This window comes from Antechinus flavipes, chromosome 4 (assembly GCF_016432865.1).
Source record: "Antechinus flavipes isolate AdamAnt ecotype Samford, QLD, Australia chromosome 4, AdamAnt_v2, whole genome shotgun sequence".
Lineage (NCBI taxonomy): Eukaryota > Metazoa > Chordata > Mammalia > Dasyuromorphia > Dasyuridae > Antechinus > Antechinus flavipes.
The window spans coordinates 289,073,080-289,090,754 of record NC_067401.1 but is presented as its reverse complement, the minus strand read 5'-3'; the positions used below and the strand labels follow the sequence as shown (position 1 = coordinate 289,090,754).

The window sequence follows — 17,675 nt, the reverse complement described above, 5'->3', positions numbered from 1 at the left end:
CACAAGAAGCTACAGTATTGGGGGGGGGGGGGAGAGGAAGGGGAAAGGTGGAAGGAAGAGAGACTGTTTTACTTGTATATGCATGCACACATATGACACCAACGATATATGTAAGGCAGTGAAAAGTTAAACGACCTGTCCAGGGTCCCACAGGACAACAACTCAGGTCTTTCTGACTCCAAAACTGATCACGTGGGAAAAATTAGATTTACTGTTTTGGCCAGTCTGAAAGATAGTAAATTATTCAACAGCTGCCAATCTGCATTAGGAGGAGTTTCCTTACAGGTGGATCTCTATGCTGATGAAATCCTATGTCCCTTTCCTAAATGTTTGTGCCTGTATATGTACATCTGAATAAATACATGTATGTATATTACATATATATTTTACAAACGTAAAAAATTAAATGGCAAAGGGTTTAATAGGTATCAAAGAGGTCAGATAATTAGAGAATGATTTAGCAGAAAAACATAGGAATCTTGAAGAAAAAGAAAAAACTGAAAAACTGAAAGACAGGGCAAGGAACAGGTTTTAATTTAACTCTAATTATCTTTGCATTCATTCCAATGCCTACCTTAAGCATAATAGGCAAATTAATTAGTACTAGGAAATACCCACTGAATTTAATCTACTTACTCAGACTCTAGATCTAAATGTGGATTAGGTTTTAAACAATCACTCTGTATAAGTAAAAATTGCCATTCTGTTATGTGAATTAATATAGTTAGTTAAAGTTAGTCTAATCTTCCTCTCTAGGAAATCCTAATCACCACATACTGTTTATGAAGCAGGGTAGTCACAAGTCACAACAGTAGGTCCCCATACCCAACCTTACAATTATTATTAAATAATAAGAACTTAAATAACAAATATTATACCATTAATTACATTATATAATATTTTATGTAATTATATTATATGCTATTATAGAATTATAAATTTACTACAATAAATTTATAATTTAGTAAATATAGTAAATAAGAACAATATCCATCCCAGGACCAAGTGTCAGATGGAAGAGTTTAACTGGTTGACAATTTAAAAAACAGAATCTGCTCTACTGTTTTCTAAAAGAAGTTATTTTCTCTTCCCTTCCTCTTCGCCTCCACCCAAGAATGATAGCAGAATATTCACTTACCTGTGTCTAAAATTCCAGTAGAAATTCCAAAGACTGCCATCATAACAACCAGTAATATTGCTTTCTTGCAAAAGGGGACAAGATAGAGACCAATAGATGTCCCCAGCATTGATAATCCTGAGAAAAAGGTAAAAATTAGGTACAAAATACAAATTCATGAGTTATCACTATCATAAAAACATTCTCTTCTAAAATGATTAAAATTAGGTCATAGTAAACTGGCCGAGGATGAAGACTACCTATTCTTCAACACAGAGTCAGCCATGGGAAATCAGGAAATCTGCCTTAGTGAAATAAAGAAATAAGTAAATTTCATTTTTCAACAAACTTTTTGTAAAAGTCTTTGCCTTTGAGTTGAAGCCTTTGGAATGACTGATGAGTACATATTAAAAATAATTCCTAACATACTGGGAAAAATAATTAAGTCAGTGGCACTACTAAATTCAGCAAGATGAGGAATGAAATTCTTTTTTCTTATTATTACCTGGTGGAATTCCAAATGAAATCCCAGATAGCTATTTCAAAGGTTTTCCCTCATACAGGACACCAGCTCCAGTTGTTTACGAATTGGGAAAATAAGTATTATCAATTGCCCCACAATTTGGACCACAGAATTATCAACAAAAAGACAAAAGCGTCTTATAAACTTATACTGAACAAATCTGGTGAGCCCACAGGTTCACGGATTTAGAGCTAGAAGAGACCTTTCTTACAGGTCCTTCCTTTGATCACTGCTATTGTTTGATCTTTGTTCTTAAAGAGGACTCATAACATCAAGGAGATAAGACTAATTCAGATTAAAAAGTCCTTCTGGTCCAAAAGTGTCAAACTAACTGGGAAATGTTGAACAAAATAAATAAAAATACAACATGGATGTTATTAAGTAGTTTCCTAAATCAATATGCAGCCCCCAGAGACTCATTTCTATTTGTTTGATATTTCTGATCTATTACAATCCTGCTTCCACTTTATCAATGAGAATATTGAGGTCTAGAGAAGTTCTAATTGATCTGCTAAAGATCACACATGCTATAAAGGAAATCAAGAACACTAAAATATAGCTATCAAATTACTACAAAAACTACAAAAAAAAAATTACTACAAGGTGCCAAGAAATAAACACAATTGTGGCACAGCAGGTCTGCTGAGGGCAGAATACAGTAGGATTATCATCTCTTTATATTCCTGGAGCTACGCTCATTTATGAAGTTCAAGACTCCATTTGCTTTTTTGGAGCCCAGCCTATCTTTTTCATTATTGCCATCTCACTGTGCCGCCTCCACCTTGTACTCATTTTTGTACCTAAAGATAATACTTACTGCACGTGATGGAGCTTTATAGTAATATTGTAGAATAAAGAAAGGAAATTTCAGGATTTGTTTTTAATCCATTCAATCCTTTTTTTCATTCAGTCTTATATCCTTTTTTCCCCTGGAAAAATCAAATGTACTAAAGGGAAGGGCAATGAATTCTACTACCCCTAATGAGAGTTACTGTAAATGTCACAAGAATTACACTTTATAATAACACTGGAGATAGTTTAGGATTATAGGATCCAACCTAAAAAAGTCACCTAGTTCAACCTCCATTATTTTTATTATGAGGAAACTAAGTTCCAAATAGGTGAAGTGATCTGCTCATCCAGAGTCAGTCAAGAATAAACTTGGGCATAAAAGCACCATGGCAGAATGGAAAATGGAAGATAGTATACTGATTTCTTAAAGATATCACTTTTATTGACTTCATCTAGTCTAGACACTAGAATTCACCTCTGTGGGAAAATTATTACTTTTAAATTAATTTTAGTTTTAAAAAATTTAAATAGGATTTTGACTTTCATCTGTTAAGAAGAAAGGTCTCTTACCCGCAACAAAAGGAATGTCTATTTTGTTCTGTTAAATTCAATAAATAGTACCTCATGATTTGAATGCAGATTTATAAATTAAAAAGCTTCACCATAGATTTCAAAGATCAGAGAAGTCTAATATAAAAACTATGAAAAATTTCTTAATTGTCACATGCAATATCATGCAAGAGAAGTCAACACACACCCATTCAGCCTTCATCACAGCTAGATGCTCAAGTCCCCAGATACAATCTATTGCTGCTGACCCAGCCCTATGGTCCTAGAGTCAGAATGGGCATCTAGGACCTTCTTTATATCTAGAGTAATCTCACCATATCAACCATGACCCAATAGGGCATGTTTAGTCTGAAGACTTACAGAGAACAAGATAGCTATCTCTTAATTCTTGAATGGTTATCAAGTCAAAAATGAATTAAAACTTGCTCTGCTTAGTCCCAAGAGACAGAACTAGGAATAATGGGTAAATGTTGTAGAGAATCAGATTTTAACTTGATAAAAGAAAAAACTTTCTAACAAACAACCAGAGTTGTTCAGAAATGTAACAGATTGCCATAGCCTGTATTTGTAGATGAAAACATATTATGAAACTTGGATAGAAACTTGTTATATTGCAAAGCCAAATCATATTCCAGTATGACTTGCACTAAATAACATCTGAGATCCCTTCTGATTCTAAGAAATCTATATAGTCCTGGTTTAAAAGACTGAATTCCACATCATAACCTGGGGTAAAAATGAGTTTCTGGGTAGATTTAAGGATCCAGGACACTTTCTAGAGGTGACCCATCTCCTCATAGAATAAAACTTAGCTTTCCATCTTGGGAGCAGAATGTGGAAAATTCAGTTAACTGTTGGAATCATACAAACTACTCACTAATTGCTAATAAAATATATGAACAAAATATCTTAATACTATACCAACATATACACAGATAATAAAGGAAACTCCAAATGAAAAAACTGCCTCTATCAATGGAGTTCAATATCTGCTAAGCAATTTATAGTATTAGTTAGTTGTGTTGGGCACTAGGAGGTTAAATATTCAGGGTTGCACAGCCTGATTGTATCAAAAGCTGAGACTGAACATTAATATAAATTTATTCAAAAGTCAAAAAATAACCTGTCTGAGATAACTCTACTTACCCAAAATTAAATTATGATTCACAGAGTCAAAGAGAAATCCACCTATCACAGAACCACCTAGATATCCACATGCACGGCCCACAAAAATATAAGAAATATCACTGATGTTGCGGTTCACATTTACAGCCAAGTCTTGAAATGTGGGTCCTACTATAGCAACACTCAGACCCTAAGGATTTAAAAAAACACAAACATAAAACTTTACAATCATTAAATTAATATGTACACTTCTGTAGTCTGAACAATATTCACTTTTGTGTCAAAAGTTAAGTGGCTACTTGACTCTACTCTTCCTATATGAACTGTTAGGATGCCTTCTTTGGACTACTTGTGAATCCCATTTATGAGGTCCTACAATTTTCCTATTATCCAACCACATTATGTATATGCATGATGCCCATTAGATTAGTATATCAGACCATATATTTGAATGAAAATACAACAAAGCATTTGCTGAGCATTTATAACATTATGTTCAAAGCACTATGTGAAGTCTTGGTATACAAAGAGAAACTGTTAATTAATTAAATTTGAATTAAGTTAAATTGATAATTATTGTTCTTGTGGGAACTCACATTCTAATGTGGTGGACAACACATTACAACATGACAACACATGGATGTCAACCATAAGTTTGATGGGTAAACCCAGTATTTCTTAGGGGGGGAATGGCAAAGCAAATTCATCTGCTTAAAACATCATTTATTTTTTCAAAATTTATTTTTCCCTGAATTTAATAAGCACCCAAAAACCAAAAAACCCAAACATTTCCATATGCATAGAACAAAAAAAATACCATACTTAAAATTGAAAATTTTATTTAAAAGTTTTCCTTTTCTTTCTAAGCATGTTATTCAACCTTTAGCTTTCAAAGGTGTCTTGTTTATATGCTTCTTTATGTTATTTCTTCTGTTTTTTTACATTAAAAAATATATATATACAATAACCCGCCTTCTTTCTTTTCTTTTTTTCCTAATTTGTCTCTACCTACTATCACCACTCCATTTCCCCCAGAAAAAAAAAGATAACAATATACAAATTCAATCAACTTAATTCCCACACTCCCTGAATCAAAAAATGCGTGTTTCAGTCTGTATCCTGGGTCTATCAACTTTATCGAGAGGCTTCTTCTTTCTTCTGTAATCATGATAATCATTGTATTAATTCAAGTTTTTCAAAGTTGTTTTTCTTCATAATGTTGTTATTGCATATACTGTTCTTCTGGCTCTGAGCACTTCACTTCATATTAAAGTCTTCTCGGGTTTCTTTGTCCTTTTTGTCATTTATATCATAACAACATTCTATTACGTTCATATTCCACAATTTGTCTAGTCATTTCCCAACAGATGATCGACTCTTGAATTTACATTTCTTTGTTACTACAAAAAGAGCTGATCCATTTTTATACATGACTCTTGTTGTAATATATTAACCCGTAAGTGGAATAGAAGATCAAAGGGCATGTATAATTTAATGTCTTTTGCAGCATAATTCCAAAGGCTCTATCAACCTTTAATGTTATTTCCAATGGTAACACCTTATTTATTTCTAATGTTGGAACCGTGGAGGACATTGGAGGAGAGAACTTTCTTTTCCATGTCTTTAATACCTATGGCTGCTGAAAAACCTCATCTACAGCATCTGCTTTTCAGTGAAAGTGAAGGAGGTGGGAATAGCAGCTCCTTCTCAAAAGTTGCTGGCTCTGATGATGGCTAAAGGGGTTGGACTGGAAGCAAAACCAGTACACAGGCTATACTGCAATTCTCAGTCTTGGGTCTTGGACTATCTCCACGGGTTTCAAAGGGAAGGGGACAGTCAAGTAGGACATGGTGGTTTGATTTATGTAGCACGAGCTACCTCCTACCTTCCCATCAGAATGCTTTGCTGACTTAAGTAGACTGGCCTGCCCTACTCACTGATCAACAACTGATGGTGGTGGCAAGGATGACAGAGCCTTTTCCTGTAAGGGCTGCTCCCCACGGTGATGGCTGGACTGGAAAGAAGTCCTGCTAAGTACTAGGAACACCGAGCCCCAAACCCCAGCTTATCTGTACTAGGGATCAAGGAGAGAAAGATCCTGCAACTGGACAATAAATGAGAGCTAACATACCCTTATTTACTGATGCTCTTAAAAGATTTTTTTTCTTTTGGATCTCTGAACCCTCCCAAGATATCTTGCGGTTTACTGGCTAAATTTCTTTCTTAGGGACCATGACTTAAACCAAAACTGTTGGAATCCTTACTAACTGCTAACTAATTAGAGTTGATCTAATCTTACAAGAAGATGTTTTGGGCAGAACCTGAAACAAGGTACTAAGTAGAACTACCCATAATCCCTCTCTCTGGAAGGAGCATAAATAGGCCAATGGGCCAGTCGGAGAGTTCTTCAGAGTGAAGACGCTACAAGTCGAGATTTCACCGGAATGACATGAAGACTGGAGCTGGCTGGAGGCTGAAGAAAGCAGAGGCAGAGGTTGAAGGACCAGACCTTTGGATTTGGTGACATTCGGAGAGAGCTCTTGGAACCAAGCAGAGAGATAGGCCTCTAAGCTAACCGGGCTATATTGGGATAATAAAAGATCTGAACTTTTATCACCTGGCTGCGTTTTGAGAAGAAAAAGCTCACCACATTTTGGCGCCCGAGATCACAACATTTTGGCGCCCTGAACGTGGGACAAACAGACCCCTTAGTGGATTTCAGTGGAAAAGCTCCGATCCTGATTCAAGTGGAAAAGCTCCGATCCTCATTCAAGTGGAAAAGCCTCTGATCCTGATCCAGTGGAAAAGACTTCAACCCAGAAATTAGGGTGAGTGCAACAAAGAAATTTTGTTAGAAGAGTTAAAGTAGAATTTCAGCTAAGATGGGACAGATATTTAGAAAACAGCCTGTTTCTGTTCAAGGAAAATGTTTAGAGAGCATTGTCAAAGTTATGGAAAGCCAAGGTTTAATTATAAGTTTACAGCAAATCACTGAACTTTTACAAACTGTAAAGGACATATGTCCTTGTTTCTCTCTTGATAAGGAATTAGATTTAAATGAATGGAAATTGGTTGGAGAGGATCTTTGTCAATTCTATGATAAAAATGGGCCTAACTCAATAATTAATACATATAATGTAATACAATTGGCTATAAGAAGTTATTTAAGTGATAGAATGATGAAAAGGAAAGTACAGGAGGAAGAAGTACCAACTTTACTAGGTGAAAAGGAGGACGAATCAGATGAGAATGGAGTTAATTACAATTCTGAGTATGATACTTCACAGCAGGAGGAATTAGGTGATTCCACATCTCATGACCCTCCCCCCGCAATTAACCCTTCATGGGTGGAACAAGGGGGAGGGAGAGAGACAGAAACACAGTCAGCTTCTCCTGTAAAGCAGAATTTGACAAGATTAGAAAAAGCATTAATTAAAGCAAAAAATGAAGGAGAAGATATATCTGATTTTATAAATGCATATCCTGTGATTGAAGAGCTCAACTCCTCAGGTCAAAAAGAGAGAAAATACACTCCTTTTAATTTGGGAAAAATTAAAGATTTGAAAAAGGGTTGCACTCTTTATGGGGCTACATCATCTTATGTGAAAATGTTACTGGATAATTTGTCTTATGAAATCTTAACCCCGAATGACTGGAAATCCATCACTAAAACATGTCTTGAACCAGGACAAAATTTATTGTGGCTTTCGGAGTTTCATGAATTATGTAGGATTCAAGCCCAACACAATAGGCAAACAGGAGCTATTGTACAAGTTGCTTTTGACCAACTAACTGGAGAAGGTCAGTATGCAGAGAGTTCAGAACAGATTTATTATCCCATAACAGTGTATGAGCAAATTTCTAAGGCTGCAATAAAAGCTTGGAATTCTCTCCCTGGACAGAAAGATGGAAATAATGTTTTCACAAAAATAGAGCAAGGTCCCAATGAACCTTTTGCAGATTTTGTGGGACGTTTACAAACAGCTGTAATAAGAACCATTGGAGACAATGCAGCAACAGAAATAATGACTAGACATTTGGCTAAGGAAAATGCCAATGAGATTTGCAAGAGAATTATATGGGGGCTAGACAAAAATGCTCCTTTAAAAGAAATCATTAGACGCTGTGCCACAGTGGGCACAAATGCTTATTATGCCCAGACTATGATGAACATGGAAAGACAAGGTCCTTCTTGGCAGAGGAATTCTAGAGAAACTCGTCGATGTTTTCAGTGCGGAAAAATTGGACATTTGAGAGCTCATTGTAGATATGGAGACTTTTGCAGTACTTCAGGGCTTACAGGAACTATTGGATTCCTGGCACATGAACTAATGGACAATGGAATCCTATTGGACTGTTTCTAGGACTTATGGACATGTGTAAATTTTTAGGTTGATTCATGTTGTTACATTACTACTAGCCTGTGTTATATTGCTATGTACTTATGTAAATTATGTATAATGCCTCCCATATTGATGGATTTATGTATACCATGTATATCTGTTACAAAGTTCTGGCCCATATTGATGGATTTATGTGTACCCCCTCAGAAACCCCCTATGTTTTAAAACAAAAGAAAGGGGGAGATGTTGGAATCCTTACTAACTGCTAACTAATTAGAGTTGATCTAATCTTACAAGAAGATGTTTTGGGCAGAACCTGAAACAAGGTACTAAGTAGAACTACCCATAATCCCTCTCTCTGGAAGGAGCATAAATAGGCCAATGGGCCAGTCGGAGAGTTCTTCAGAGTGAAGACGCTACAAGTCGAGATTTCAGTGGAATGACATGAAGAGTTGGAGCTGGCTGGAGGCTGAAGAAAGCAGAGGCAGAGGTTGAAGGACCAGACCTTTGGATTTGGTGACATTCGGAGAGAGCTCTTGGAACCAAGCAGAGAGATAGGCCTCTAAGCTAACCGGGCTATATTGGGATAATAAAAGATCTGAACTTTTATCACTTGGCTGCGTTTTGAGAAGAAAAAGCTCACCACATTTTGGCGCCCGAGATCACAACACAAAACCATTCTGATTTTCACTAAGTGGCCACCAATAGGCCAAGCCCCATTTGGTCATGACTCAAATTCAATGTAAATAGCAATCATTTCTGCTTTGGCCAGAAACCCACAAGGTCTTTTCCCTCCCAGATTTACCTAATTAACTAGTTAGGGTTTTTTTGTTTTTTGTTTTTGACTAGATGAAAGAGAAGATTCTTTGTCTCTGAATGGGTGCAGCCTCAATCAATCTGAGATCTATTGAAGACCCTAGTTTAAAAAGGCCAAGGTCACCCACTGCATTCAGGGCCATCTCCAGTTGTCCTGATCTATATCTTGTCACTGGACCCAGAAGGTTCTGGAGGAAAAAGTGAGGCAGGTGACCTTGCACAGCCCTCCCTCTCTTAAATCCAATTCACTTGCAAGTCATGGCATCACCTTTCTGAAGCCATGGCATCACCTTTCTGAAGTCATGGCCTTCTTCAAGAATGAAGGACAACGATTCTTTTTGTACAGCAAAATAACTGTTTGGACATGTATACTTATTTTGTATTTAATTTATATTTTAACATATTTAACATGTATTGGTCAACCTGCCATTTGGGGGAGAGAGTGGGGGGAAGGAGGGGAAAAATTGGAACAAAAGATTTGGCAACTGTCAATGCTATAAAATTACCCATGAATATAACTTCTAAATAAAAAGCTATAATAATTAAAAAAAAGCCCATTCTGAAGACAATAAATATATCAATTATATGTGTGAAATCTTGGTAAACATATTTCCACAGGAGCCATATTTCAAAAACAAACAAAAAGTAAAGTCAAGAAAAATAAAGTAGAAAACAATTGTGTTTCAATACATACTGAGGTTCCAACAATTCTTTCTCCTGAGATGAATAACATATTTAATCACAAATCTTTCAGTATCATCTTAGACCACTATATTGATTAGAATAATATCAAGCACAATGTTTTCCTACTTTTGCTCACTTCACTTTACATCAGTTCATATAAGTCTTCTCATATTTTTATGAAATTATTCTGCTTATCATTTTTTTTACAATGTAATAGTATTTCATCACAATCATGTATCACAGCTTATCAGCCATTCCTCAATTGATGGACCACCACAAAAAGAGTTGCTCTAAGTATTTTTGTACATATGTCATTTTCCTTTTTATCTGATCTCTAGGATACATGGTGGTATCATTGGTATAAAGAGTAGGCAATTTTAATTTGGGAAAGTTCTAAATTGTTTTCTAGAATAGTTAGATCCATTTACAACCCCAGTAACAGTGCATTTGTGTCCTATTTTTTCCATATCTCCTTTTAACATTTGTCATTTTTCTTTTCTGTCACATTAGCCAATCTGTCAAATGAGTTGGTACCTCATATTTGTTTTAATTTGCATTTCTCTAATCAATAAATAGCATTTTCAAAGCCACCGAATTTCTCCCCCAAATAAGTACCTTTTTAGCACCAATATTTTTCCAGTGAGACTATATAGCTATGAATCATCTTTAGAATCAAAACTGAAAGTCACCCAAAGAGCAACAGAGAGACACATAGTGGGCATAAAAAGAATGAAATAGATTAAGTATTTGAATTATATGCAAAAAGCTAAATAGAAGAGAATATCAAAGTATATAACCAGAAAAAGAAATGAACCTTAAAGTGATTAGAGTAAGAGATAACAATGGATGGCCTGCACTGGTACTCACAAATATCAATAGAGCCTCCCTTCCCCCCCAATATGGCAGAATATTGGGTAGAAATCCTGTGGAGAATTTAAAAGAGTACCATGGATATAGGTCATATTGGGGGGGGCGGGGGAGGGTTTCCTTCCTTTCCAAAGGAAAGAAAAACATTCACAAGTGATGTCTTGATTTGAGCATGAATTGAATTGAAATGAGGCAGAGTTGCACAAAGTCATCAGGCTCTTGCCACACTAGACTTAAAATTGTATCATAAAGCAACAGTCATCAAAACCATTTGATACTGGCTAACAAAGAGTGGTTGCTTTATTCAGGTTAGGTACACAAGACACAGTAGTCAAAGACTATAGTAATCTCATAAACCCAAACACTTTAGTTTCTCAGATAAGAATTCACTATTTGAGAAAAACTGCTGGGATAGCTGGAAAATAATATGGCAGAAACTAGTCATAGATGAACATCTCACATCTTATAGCAAGATAAGGCTGAAATGGTTCATTTTTTAGACATAAAAGGCAATATTATAAGCAAATTACAAGGGCAAAAGATAGTCTAACTGATCTTTGGAGAAGGAAATATTTATAATCAAGCAAGAAGTAAAGAATATTATGAAATGCAAAATGGATAATTTTTATTTCATTAAATTAAAAAGGTTCTACACAAACAAAACCAATGCAGTCAAGATTAGAGGAGAAGCAGAAAACTGGGAAACAATTTTTACAGCAAGTGTTTCTAATAAAAGTCTCATTTCTAAAATATAAAGAATTGAGTCAAATTTATAAGAATATAAGTCATACAATAATCAATGACTATAGTCATCTAGTGTTTGATAAACCCAAAGACCTCAACTTCTGGGATAAGAACTCATTATATGACAAAAATTGTTGGGAACATTGAAGATTAGTACGGCAGAAACTAGGCACTGACCCCACACTTAACACCCTAAAACCAAGATAAGGTCGAAATGGGCTCATGATTTAGACAAAGAGTGTTATTGTAAGCAAATTAGAAGAACAAAAGAGAACATTAGTCTACCTCTCAGATCTGTGGAGAAGGAAGGAATTTGTGGCCAAAGAACTGGGGTACATGATGAAATTCAAAATGGATAATTTTGATTATATTAAGTTAAAAAGGTATTGTACAAACAAAACTAATGCAGATAAGATTAGAAGGGAAGCAATAAACTGGGAAAATATTTTATATTCATTTCTAAAAAATATAGAGAATTTACTCAAATTTCTAAGAATTCAAGGTATTCTCCAAATGATAAATGGTCAAAGGACATGAACAATTTTCAGATAAAGAAATTGAAACTATTTCTAGTCAATATGAAAACTGATTAGAATCTGACTAAGTCATTATTGATCAGAGAAATACAAACTAAGACAATTCATACCTCTCAGATTGGCTAAAATGACAGGAAAAAATGTTAACAAATGTTGGAAGGGATGTGGGAAAACTGGGTCTCTAAATCATTGCTGGTAGAGTTGTGAACTGATTCAACTATTCTGCAGAACAATTTTTTTAGATTCTTTTTTAAAATTATTATAACTTTTTATTGACAGAACATATACATGGGTAATTTTTTACAACATAATCTCTTGCACTCACTTCTGTTCCGACTTTTCCCTTCCCACCCTCCATCCCCTCCCCTAGATGGCAGGCAGTCTTATACATGTTAAATATGTCACAGTATGTCCTAGATACAATATATGTGTGCAGAACTGAACAGTTCTCTTGTTGTACATTTCCTGCATCTTCTACAACATTTATCATTTTCCTTTTCTTTAAAATTAGCCAATCTATTAGATATGAGATAGTACCTCAAGAGTTGTTTTAATGTGCATTTCTCTATCAATAGTGATTTAGAACATGTATTCATATGACTATACATAACTTTAATTTCTTCATTTGACAATTGTCTGTTCATATCCTTTGACCATTTATGAATTGAGGAATGACTTGTATATTTTTTTATTATTTTCAAAGGCAATTTATTAGTTTTTTATTAAAAATTTTTTTCAAAACATATATTTTCAACATTCATCCCTGCAAAACCTTATATTCCAAAAATTTTTCCCTCTCTGCCCTCTCACCCTCTCTTTTAGATGGCAAGTAATCTAATATATGTTAAAACACATGCAATTCTTCTATATGTATTTCCACAATTATGCTGCAAAAGAAAAATCAGATCAAAAAGGGAAAAAAAATGAAAGAAAACAAAATGTAAGCAAATAACAACAAAGAGTGAAAATATTATGTTGTGATGCACACTTAGTCCCCACTGTTCTCTCTCTGGGTGTACATGGCTCTCTTCATCACAAGACCATTAGAAGTGGCCTAAATCATCTAATTGTTGAAAAGAACCATATCCATCAGAATTAATCATTGTATAATCTTGTTGTTGCCATGTATAAAGATCTCCTAGTTTTGCTCATTTCACTTAGCATCAGTTCATATAAGTCTTCCCAGGCTTCTCTGAAATCATCCTCCTGATCATTTCTTATAGAACAATAATATTCCATTATATTCATATTCTACAATTTATTCAGCCATTCTCTAATGGGTATCCATTCAGTTTCCTCTTGCCATTACAAAAAGGGCTTCCATAAACATTTTTGCACATGTGCATCCCTTTTCCCCCTTTATGATCTCTGTGGAGACACTGCTGGATCACAGGGCATGCACGGTTTGATAGCCCTTTGATTATCAAATTGTTCTCTAGAGACACTGATGCATTGTTGGTGGAGTTGTGAACGAATCCAGCCATTCTGGAGAGCAATCTGGAATTATGCCCAAAAAGTTATCAAACTATGCATACCCTTTGATCCAGCAGTACTGCTACTGGGCTTATATCCCAAAGAGATACTAAAGAAGGGAAAGGGACCTGTATGTGCCAAAATGTTTGTGGCAGTCCTCTTTGTAGTGGCTAAAAACTGGAAAATGAATGGATGCCCATCAATTGGAGAATGGTTGAGTAAATTGTGGTATATGAATGTTATGGAACATTATTGTTCTGTAAGAAATGACCAGCAGGATGAATACAGAGAGGCACGATACTATATAAGGATGTATTCTGATGGAAGTGGATTTCTTTGACAATGAGAAAATCCAATTCAGTTCCAATTGATCAATGATGGACAGAATCAGCTACACTCAGAGAAGGAACACAGGGAAATGAGTGTGAACTGTTTGCATTTTTGTTTTTCTTCCCAGGTTATTTTTACCTTCTGAATCCAATTCTCCCTGTGCAACAAGAAAACTGTTTGGTTCTGCACACATATATTGTGTCTAGGACATACTGTGACATATTTAACATGTATAGGACTGCTTGGCATCTGGGGGAGGGGGTAGAAGGAGGGGGGGGGGAGTCAGAACAGAAATGAGTGCAAGGGATAATGTTGTAAAAAATTACCCAGGGATGGGTTCTGTCAGTAAAAACTCATAATTATTATAAATAAATAAATAAATAATTTAGAAATTAAAAAAAAAAAAAAGATGATGCAGGAAAATTGAGACACCAATACATTACTAATAGAGTTGTCAATTGATCAGAATTATTAAAGAGTAATTTGGAACTGTACTCAAAAGGCAATCATACAATGTACTCTTTGATTCAGCAATACTACTACAAAGTCAGTATCTTGAAGAGAGATCATCCAAGAGAAAAGTATCTACACGTACAAAAATTTTTATAGAAGCTCTTTTTGTGGTGGCAAAGAACTGGAAATGGGGGAGATGTCTACTATGGAAAGACTTTCATAAGCTGATGCTGAGTGAAGGGAGAACCAAAACATTGTACATAGTAACAGCAATACTGTATGATGATCAAAATTAATTGACTGACCTAACTCTTATCGGTAATACAAATGATTCAAAGACTTATGGAAAATACTCTACACATCTAGAGAAAGAGCTGGTAGTTGGAATGCAGATGGAATAACACCATTTTTAGTTTCTTTGGGGGTTTCTTTTGTGATTTTTTTTCTTTTATTTTGTTTCTTTTTTCACAACATGACTAAAGTGGACATATTTTGTAAGACTGAGAATGTATAACCTATATCTTGCTGTCTTGGGGAGAGAGGGAGGGAGGGAAGGGAAAATGGGAGAAAGAAAAATTGGAATTCAAAATCTTGTTCAAAAATGAATATTGAAAATTAATTTTAAATGTAATTGGAAAAAATAAAATACTATTTACACAAATTTTTTTAAAATAACAAATCATCTGTACAATGTGATGCCAGGGAAATGGCACTGAATTTGGACTTAGGGGGACATCATGGTTCTACTACTTAATTCTTCTGAGATGCTTGGCAAGTCATGGATCCTTTCTGAATTTCAGTTTCTGGATCAGACTACTGTGGTCCCTTTCTAATTAATGACCCTATTACAATTATTGCATATCCGTACTATACAATGTGTATCAAACATAAGAAATTGTTCTGGATCACTAGAAGACCATTCTCTAACTCGGAAAAAAACACAATATAATCAAGCTGCACATACTTGCTCTCAGTAATACTTTGGGAAGGATAACTACACTTAAAAAAAAAAAAACACTCAATCAGCATTAAATATCTATGAAAATAGTCATTTTGCAAGAAAAGATTCTAGGGAAAAAATTTTTTAAAAAATTTCTAAGAAGTAGTTTTTAATAAATGTTATTCCTAAAGGAAAAATGTCATCAGGGCTTTAGCTAACAGGCATTTTCCAGAGGGAATTCAACAATTGAGAGCCTTTCAAAAGCGGTAAGGCTTCAAAAAGGGATCCAGATTTGGGTCTGGAAATAGATGGCCTAATCCAACTCCTACATTTTACACATGAAGAAGGTAAACAGAAGCCTCAGCAGTAGTCTGCCTGAGGTCAAACAGTAAATAAAGTGGGGATTTGAATCCAAGCCCAGGTCTTCAGCCACTGGAATACACAGCTGATTTTAAACCTAATAATACATACCCTGCCCTGCCTAAAGGTCATTTTAGGCTTAGGCTAACAGTAGGAAGTTCCGAAGGAAGTTCTGACCCAGTCATAAGATCCCCATCCCGTGGAGCTGGAAGGGTTTCTAGTCCAACTCCTCTATTTTGCAGAGGTTTTCGTGGCGGATGGAGGAGAGGCATTTCGAATTATTATTAAAGCTAGAAAACACGTTAATTACCGCGGAGTTATCCGCGGCTGCGGCTCTAATCAGACACTCCAATAACCAACCCGGAATGGGGGAGCCCAGCAGGTAAGGGGCCACATATGGGTAGGGGAACTCCCGGAAGGAGCCCCAGGGTTTAAATGAATCAGGTGATTCACACTTAAATGTGGGCAGGATTTGGGGAGGCAAGAGCAGGGAGCTTTAGAGAGCAGGTCCATTTCAGGGCTCGACATGTTGTTTGACTAAGGGAGGTGCAAAGCACGAGAAAATTTAAGTGTACTCTGGGGTATGAAAATTAAGTACGTGGAACAGGAGGAAATATCCCGGAAGGTTAAAATGACTTGGAGGGCTGCAGGTAGATAAGGAGCACAGGAACTCTGGTTTACAGCAGGTCTCGGACATTTACTAGCTGTGTGACCCTGATCCACTTTTCCCACCTGCAAAATGGGGATGACAAGTGACCCTACCTCCAAGGATGGCCGTGGGATAGCGGTTGTTTGTAACCTTTAAAGGACGCGGGTGCCCGACGGCCCCCCCGAACTTCCCAAGTGCAGGGACGCCCTTAAAATTTCTCCTCCCGGCCCCAGACTCTCACCAGCCCCAGGAAGGCAGCGTACAGCACAATGGAAGTGAACCAGCGGAACACGTTACCGGCCCCGCATCTCCCGCCGTCGCCACCGACTACGTACACCTTGGCGTCCGTCCCCAGCACTTCCCCAGCCTCGGAGAGCCCCGCGGGAAGGAGCCGCTGTCCGGCCGGGGCCGGGGCCCCGCCGCGCTCCAGCTCCAGCTCCTCCAGGTCTGCTGCGCCCGAGAGCCGGCCGTATAAATATTGAGCCTCTGGCTCTAGTCATAAAGAGCCAAGCAGCGCCTCCGGCCTAGCCCCGCCTCACGAATGCATCCCAACCCGCCCCCGCGGCCCCACGCGGAGTCGCCAAAGGCGAAGCTGCCCTCGGCTTGCAGGCTCCATTCCTAGAGGAGCCCAAGGGCCCCGCTACCCAGCCCACGCGCTCCTGGCGGCGCATGCGCCACGACACCGCCTCGCTTGCATACGCAGCTTCACTAGCCCTCCCTAAGGAAAGATCGTAGAGTTGTTAGAGAGTCGGAGGCCGCACTTCTCCTGTCGTCACATACGAGCCCCGTTCACAGAACTGCTACGGATTCTGGCTTCCCCCGACATTCCTTCTTAGGTCAAATATGCCGCCTTGTTATTAGCGGATGTTTGTGAAGGGCAGGACCGTAACTGGGAGGTGGGAGAAAGAAGGACGTCGCCTCACGGAGCCCCGCAGCCTGGGACCCTGAGGGGAACGAGGAGACCGGAAGTCCTTGGCCACTTCCTCCGCTCCTCTCGCCGCCAGTACCTTTAGGGCCGCAGGCTCGAGGCCCAGGCCTTTTCTCTAGACAATTCGACAGACACTTTAATGAACTGCCTGGCTTGGGCAATGAAAAAGGCAGTGAATTTGGAGTCTTGGCTTAGTAAGAAAAAGGAGTCACTGGACAAATTCGGGCTTTCCTCCTTTACGCCCCCTTCTGGTCTTTGAACTGTCTTCTATTAAAGGGCAAGCTTGGATTCCTTGACCTTTGACTTTTCTTCCAGGTCTAGTAATAATTAAATTCAATCAACAGTTATTAAGCCTGGAAGAAATGGTGGGAGAATAATGTTCTGTTTTCGCAGAGAGTGACTTAGCAATTGCAGAGGGAGCCACA

General features: G+C 37.2%; 1 protein-coding gene across 1 annotated transcript in view; it reads right to left on the bottom strand.

The window, feature by feature from the left end:
- The window catches only part of MFSD4B (major facilitator superfamily domain containing 4B), a 28,018-nt gene extending 10,870 nt beyond the window's left edge, over positions 1-17,148 (bottom strand). The window contains exons 1-5 of the mRNA XM_051996727.1: positions 17,103-17,148; positions 16,862-17,040; positions 16,564-16,812; positions 4,149-4,317; positions 1,139-1,255 (exon numbers count right to left, since the gene is read on the bottom strand). Coding sequence (XP_051852687.1) covers positions 1,139-1,255; positions 4,149-4,317; positions 16,564-16,812; positions 16,862-17,040; positions 17,103-17,148 — 760 coding nt within the window. The remainder of the gene's footprint in view (positions 1-1,138; positions 1,256-4,148; positions 4,318-16,563; positions 16,813-16,861; positions 17,041-17,102) is intronic.
- Between the last annotated feature and the right edge of the window lie 527 nt (positions 17,149-17,675).